The following is a 7,500-nucleotide window of genomic DNA, read 5'->3' as shown; positions in this document are numbered from 1 at the left end:
TATGCAGAGTGGTTTTCTTATAGAACCTAATTCTTTGATTGTTTGTTTGATATTGATAGATATCATTAAATGAGTAACGGTTGTCTTTGTCACTGATTCTCTGGCATTGTAAAGTTTTTTTTTTGTTGTTTTTTTATATTCTGGACATAGCTTGTTGTTCCCTACTGGTGATGTCACTATGATTCTGTTGATGTTTGACTGGCAGGTCTCTGGCAGGGAAACTCAGAATTGGATTGGCTGAACAGAGTGTGTTGGCTGCTTTGAGTCAGGCTGTCTGTCTGACCCCTCCAGGACAAGGTTAACCAAGAAACATTATTACAACATTGATATAACCGAACCATCGGAAGCCAAGTTAACATTCAGGCAGCATAATGAACATTACGTGGACACCTTCCCTTTGCGTTTTCTCAGAGTTTCCCCCTTCTGTTATCGACGCTGGGAAAGGCATGAGCCCAGAGAGCAGGAGAGTCTGGCTGGAGGAGAAGGCTCTTATCCTTAAACAGACTTACTGGTGAATATACAGTTTATATTTAGACTGTATGTATGTATGTGTATATGTATGTAAATACACACACACACACACACACACATATATATATATATATATATATATATATATATATATATATATACACACACACACACACACACACACATATACAGTTATACATATAACACTCCACTCTGCCCTCATCCATAGACTTACTGGTGAATGTACAATTTTATATATAAAACTCTCCACCCTACCTTAATCCTTATACTGACTTACTGGTGCATATTAAGTTATTCATACATACATACATACATACATACATATATATATATATATATATATATATATATATATATATATATATATATATATATATATATATATGAATACTCCATTATACACTTAGACATACGACACTCCACTCTACCCTCATCTTTAAACAGAATTACTGGTGTGTGTGTATATATATACATAAATATACACACACACACACATACACATACATATACCTATACCTATATACAGTTATAAATACGCATATAATGTGTCACTATATTGAGTCACTGACCAGGTGTAAAGTGGGTGGAAACTTCAGATGTGCTGTTTAGTATCGGTAATGTCCCCGCACTGCATTGGGGGTCCCCACATTGCGGTATATTGTCACTATGAGAGAGCACACTGGCAATCATAAATAATAAGAGTTATAAATCACAGTATCAGTAATGTCCCCACATTACAGTGTATTGTCAGTAAGAGAGAGCACACCGGCAATAATGATGCATAGTAACAATAATAAATCTCAATATCAGTAATGTCCCCACATTGCAGTATATTGTCACTATGAGAGAGCACACTTTGGCAATAATGAGGAATAATAACAATAATAAATCTCAGTATCAGTAATGTCCCCACATTGCGGTATATTGTCACTATGAGAGCACACTTTGGCAATAATGAGGCATAATATCTAATAAATCTCAGTATCTCTAATGTACCCACATTTCACCATAGTGTAAGTAATTACCTAACTTCACTCACATCAGTAATGTCCCCACATGTCGGCAAAATGCCCAAACCTCGCTATGGAGCCAGTAATTTTCCCATATTTAGCTGGATCATCATTTCTATCCACCCCTCGATTATGGAGTCTGTCATGTCACCAAATGCACTGTCACAGAGCTGTTCACCTTAGCTGGCTACTGGTTTCTGTTGTTAGGACTAAATTTTGAATTAACTGGGCACATTCCACCATAGTTATATAATATTGCTGTGTTGGGAGACATCCAGCTCAATCTGCAGACTGAGTGTGTGGGTGTCTTTTTTTTTTTACTCTATTTTCTTAAAGTTTGTGGCAAGCAACAGTGCAGACAAACTCTGGTCTGCATGCTTTTAGGTACAATTAGGGCTGGGAGATATGGCCAATACAGTACTATTCTAGACCATTATAACATTCTTTTCTCTCTTTTTTTTTTTTTATTCCCACTCATTGCCAGTGAGATGCCCAACTATGATGTCATCATTCCTGTCTTGCTGAAAGAGGGCATTGACGAGCTGCCCAATCACTGCAAGCTTACTCCAGGTAACATCCAATCACAGTGCTCCAGCCTGCAGCACATCAATAGCTTAAGACCAATGCAAGACCATGGATAAGTTTCTGTGGAAGTTCAGAGGCTGCAAATGCAGACGTTCTGTATCTCATTCTGTATGTGTAGTTCTGTATGTGTAGTTCTGTATGTTTAGTTCTGTGTATTTAGTTCTGTATGTTTAGTGTGTGTGTATTTAGTTCTGTATGTTCAGTTCTGTATGTTTAGTGTGTGCATGTTTAGTGTGTGTATGTTTAGTTCTGTATGTTTAGTGTGTGTGTGTTTAGTGTGTGTGTGTTTGTTTAGTTCTGTGTGTTTAGTTCTGTGTGTTTAGTTCTGTGTGTTTAGTTCTGTGTGTTTAGTGTGTGTGTGTTTATTGTGTGTGTGTTTAGTTCTGTATGTTTAGTGTGTTTGTGTGTGTTTTCTTCCAGGTGTCCCTCTGAGGCCTATGTTAGCCCACCCAACTAAAGGCGTGGGGGAGGTCATGAAGAGATTCGATGAGGCCGCTTTCACTTGTGAATACAAATATGATGGAGAGAGGGCACAGGTACACATGTGCATGTGTGTGTATGCATGCCTGTAGTTACTCATCTGCACCACTAAGTGGCGCCCCAGTCTGTTTTCACTAGTCATTTTTGTGGGTAATTGTAATTGATGTGTTTGTTGGATACGTAATGAACTGACTCACTGATCTGGCTCCAGATTCACATTCTGGAGAGTGGAGAAATTCGAATTTTCAGCCGTAATCAGGAGGACAACACCAGCAAATACCCAGATATCATCTCACGAATTCCTCAGGTATCTCACACACACACACACACGTATACGCACATACTTTGTCTCTCAAACATAAACACTCACACACACACACACGCAGTCTCTCAAACGCTCTCACACAGAGAGGCAAACACACACACTTTGTCTCTCAAACTCTCTGTCTCACACACACACTCACACACACTCACTCATGCAGGAATACAGGGGGTTTTTTTGGGGTTTTTTTTTTTAACCTTTGAGGAAGACGCATTGAGCACACACATCCTCATTGTCCCTTATATCACCACTCCAGCAGTCCTCTCGTTTATCTCTGTCGAACACACACCCCTGTTTGGCCTTTAATCTGTCCATTCCTCTCTCTCTCTCTCTCTCTCTCTCCTTCTGTCGCTCTCTCCCAGGTGAAGAAAGCATCTGTTCGCTCCTGCGTGTTGGACTCTGAGGCTGTGGCCTGGGACAGGGAGAAAAAGCAAATACAGCCATTTCAGGTTCTCACCACACGCAAGAGAAAGGTGAGACAGACAGAGAGAGAGAGAGAGAGAGCAGGATGGTTCATTTGGAGGCGAGAGAGGGAATAACAAATTGAGAGAAAATGAAGAAGGAGAGGTTTATGTATTGAGGTAGATGGCTGATGGAGAAAGAGAGGGAGAGGGAAGGAGGGATGGACAGATGGTGAGGGGGAGAGAGAGTGGGAGGTGGAGAGGAGAGAAGCAGCTTTATAAGTGTGTTGGATCAGGTTTGGAGCAGATTTCAATGGTGAAGATATGAGACAGCATACCAACCTCTCAAACATCACCTTAAAAGTCTGTGTCTGTGTCTGTGTGTGTGTGTGTGTTTCAGGACGTGGACGCGTCAGATATTAAGGTCCAGGTGTGTGTGTATGCGTTTGACCTGCTCTACCTTAATGGAGAGGTAAGGACATGGTGAAAAGAAGATGATGATGGTGTGTTTTATCAAATGATGAAGATTAGTGCTGTGGCCACCACAGCCAGTGCTGGTAGTGGAGCATTTGACCACCTCTGTAAATATCTCTCTCTCTCATCCCCCCCCTCTCCCTGTCTCTCTCTCTCTCTCTCTCTCTCTCTGTCTCTCTCTCCTCCTCAGTCGTTGGTGCGGCAGCCACTGAGTAAACGCAGGGCTTTACTGAGGGAGAGTTTTGTGGAGAGAGAGGGAGAATTTCTGTTCGCTCGTTCACTCGACTCCGACAACACTGACTCCATCGCAGAGTTCCTTGAGCAGTCTGTCCGAGGTGTGTGTGTGTGTGTTTAAGTGAAGTTATGTCCTGAGACTAATCAAGTGATGAGTGTGAAATAGTAATTGTTCTGTGTGTGTGTGTGTGTGTGTGTGTGTGTTTTTAAATCTCAGACTCATGCGAGGGCCTTATGGTGAAAAGTCTGGAGAAAGATGCCACTTATGAAATCGCCAAACGCTCACACAACTGGCTTAAGGTAGTGTATACACACCACACACACACACACACACTCCCCTTTTCTGGCAGACACATCCTATAACCCAGGACACGAAGGGTAAGTCTCTGTGTGTGTGATTACTCAGTGCTCTCTGAGCTGGCTTTTCGAGAGGAAATATTCGTTGAAATTACGGCCTGTCAGTTGTTTTCACTTTTGATGAATGCAGTCAGAGAATTTTTTCTCAAACATACACGCGTACGTACACACGCACACACGCACGCGCACACACACACACAAACTGTCATCTATCAAACTCTCTGACATATAAACAAATGGTTATCATTCTATTAAAGCTTTCAAACTCTCTCTCCCTCTCTCTCTCTCTCTCTCTCTCTCTCTCTCTCTCTGTGTCTCTCTCTCTCTCTATCTGCTTTATTGGCCTGACTGTTCCTTCAGAGTATCTCCTGAAGCATTAAAAAGATGAAATATCCACTGTTCAGTATTGCATCAGCAATGAGAAAAAAATGTGTGTATGTGACAGATAATGTTCCAGGTATAACATGTCCATATTATAACCAAAAATTTCTCTCTCCCTCTCTCTCTCTCTTTCTCCCTCTCTCTCTCTCTTTCTCCCTCTCTCTCTCCCTCTCTCTCTCTCTCTTTCTCTCTCTCTCTCTGTGTCTCTCTCTCTCTCTATCTGCTTTATTGGCCTGACTGTTCCTTCAGAGTATCTCCTGAAGCATTAAAAAGATGAAATATCCACTGTTCAGTATTGCATCAGCAATGAGAAAAAAAGTGTGTGTATGTGACAGATAATGTTCCGGGTATAACATGTCCATATTATAACCAAAAATTTCTCTCTCTGTCTCTCTCCCTCTCTCATTCCTTTTCTCCCTCTCTCTCTCTATCTCTCTCTCTCTCTCTCTCTCTCTCTCTCCCTGTCTCTAGCTGAAGAAGGATTACCTGGAGGGTGTGGGGGACACGGTGGATCTGTGTGTGATTGGTGCATATCTCGGGAAGGGAAAACGGGCTGGCAGCTACGGCGGCTTCCTGCTCGCCTGTTACGACGAAGAGAACGAAGAATTCCAATCCGTCTGCAAGGTGTGTGTGTGTGTGTGCGTGTGTGTGTGTGCGTGTGTGTGTGTGCGTGTGTGTGTGTGCGCGCGTGTGTGTGCGCGCGTGTGTGTGCGCGCGTGTGTGTGCGCGCGTGTGTGTGTCTGTGTGTGCACGCGTGTGTGTGTGGGTGTATGCATGTGTGTGCATATGCGTGCGTGTGTGTGTATGTGTGTGATGTGGACAAGCCCTGGTTATTTATGTATTTTTAATGAAAACCAGCCACTCCAACTGTTCACTGTATGAAATTTTTTTTCAGTATGTTTGGCGGGTTTCTCACTCACATTATTAACAGGTATGTGTCTGTGTGTGTGTGTGTCTCAGATTGGAACAGGTTTTAAGGATGAAGATCTGGAGCAGCATTATAATTTCTTAAAGGTAACGTGTGTATGTGTGTCTCCGTCACTGTGCGCGTGTTTGTGTCTGTGTCTGTTTAACTGAATAATCTTTAATGCTTTCTTTTCCTCAGGAACACATCTTGCCTAAGCCGCGGCCTTACTATCGTGTGGACCAATCAGCACAGCCAGATGTCTGGTTAGATGCAGTCCAGGTGTGGGAGGTGAAATGTGCTGACTTATCACTGTCTCCCGTGCACATGGCAGCCATGGGATTGGTCAGTATAACTGTCATTAAAACACATCTGACCTCAAAACCTTGCGCTCGGCTTAGTCTGTGTGAGGAATGCTAATGATTATTTATATTATTTATAATATATACCAGAAGAAAGCATGTACATAGATGTGTGTGCGTGTGTGTGATTTTAGTATTTTTGTGAATTGTCATTTCATGAAAAGGGATATGTAGGTTTCTTTAGTGCAGAGTGTAAATTCTCACCCTTAACATAGTGGAGAAAAAATTAACTGGCCCTGTGTTTAATCTATGTTGTAAAATCTGATTAAGTGAGAATACAGTTCTCTTCACATCTGTCTTCAAAACCCCCTATAACTCTCCTTTATAATGTGGTAATCACACAGGTTTACAGAGAGTCCTATAAACCTCCTTTATAATGTGGTAATCACACAGGTTTACAGAGAGTCCTATAACTCTCCTTTATAATGTGGTAATCACACAGGTTTACAGAGAGTCCTATAACTCTCCTTTATAATGTGGTAATCACACAGGTTTACAGAGAGTCCTATAAACCTCCTTTATAATGTGGTAATCACACAGGTTTACAGAGAGTCCTATAACTCTCCTTTATAATGTGGTAATCACACAGGTTTACAGAGAGTCCTATAGCTCTCCTTTATAATGTGGTAATAACACAGGTTTACAGAGAGTCCTATAACTCTCCTTTATAATGTGGTAATCACACAGGTTTACAGAGAGTCCTATAACCTTCCTTTATAATGTGGTAATCACACAGGTTTACAGAGAGTCCTATAACTCTCCTTTATAATGTGGTAATAACAGAGGTTTACACAACGTCCTAGGATTTTCTTTACACTGTGGTAATAACACAGGTTTGGGCTGAGGAGAGTGTAGCATACTCAGACTGGATATTTAGCAATATTTTAGTGGGTTTTTTGATGCTAAGCTTGGGTGGTGTTTTCATGGTGTAATTTTCTCTCTATCCACCAGGTGGACCCAGAGAAAGGCATTTCTCTACGTTTCCCGCGATTCCTCAGGATTAGAGACGACAAGAAACCAGAGGATGCAACCACAGGCGCACAGGTAACAGTAATGTTCCCTACAAAGCACAACAAACCGATCATATTAACACAGCTCACATTAACACAGCTCACATTAACACAGCTAGCCCCCATATTAATATCATATTAACACAGACAACCCTAATAACACAGTTAACTGATCACATTAACACAGACAACCCCAATAACACAGTTAACTGATCACATTAACACAGCTCACATTAACACAACCAGCCCTCATAACAGTTAACACAGCAAACCAATCACATTAACACAGCTCACATTAACACAGCTCACATTAACACAGCCAGCCCTCATAACAGTTAACACAGCAAACCAATCACATTAACACAGCTCACATTAACACAGCCAGCCCCCATAACAGTTAACACAGCAAACCAATCACATTAACACAGATCACATTAACACAGCCAGCCCTCATAACAGTTAACACAACAAACCGATCACATTAACAC

The 7,500-nt window shown here is 41.6% G+C and overlaps 1 protein-coding gene across 1 annotated transcript in view; it reads left to right on the top strand.

Annotated features, from left to right (window-relative positions):
* Positions 1–7,500, top strand: part of lig1 (ligase I, DNA, ATP-dependent) — a 17,659-nt gene that overhangs the window by 7,590 nt on the left and 2,569 nt on the right. The window contains exons 15-27 of the mRNA XM_030775325.1: positions 206–297; positions 412–511; positions 1,987–2,072; positions 2,508–2,623; positions 2,779–2,874; positions 3,252–3,362; positions 3,691–3,762; positions 3,955–4,099; positions 4,216–4,298; positions 5,208–5,360; positions 5,697–5,750; positions 5,842–5,985; positions 6,954–7,046. Coding sequence (XP_030631185.1) covers positions 206–297; positions 412–511; positions 1,987–2,072; positions 2,508–2,623; positions 2,779–2,874; positions 3,252–3,362; positions 3,691–3,762; positions 3,955–4,099; positions 4,216–4,298; positions 5,208–5,360; positions 5,697–5,750; positions 5,842–5,985; positions 6,954–7,046 — 1,345 coding nt within the window. The remainder of the gene's footprint in view (positions 1–205; positions 298–411; positions 512–1,986; positions 2,073–2,507; positions 2,624–2,778; positions 2,875–3,251; positions 3,363–3,690; positions 3,763–3,954; positions 4,100–4,215; positions 4,299–5,207; positions 5,361–5,696; positions 5,751–5,841; positions 5,986–6,953; positions 7,047–7,500) is intronic.

This window comes from Chanos chanos, chromosome 5 (assembly GCF_902362185.1).
Source record: "Chanos chanos chromosome 5, fChaCha1.1, whole genome shotgun sequence".
Taxonomy (NCBI): Eukaryota; Metazoa; Chordata; class Actinopteri; order Gonorynchiformes; family Chanidae; genus Chanos; species Chanos chanos.
Note: the sequence above shows the minus strand (reverse complement) of the source record. Positions and strands in the feature narration are given on the sequence as shown.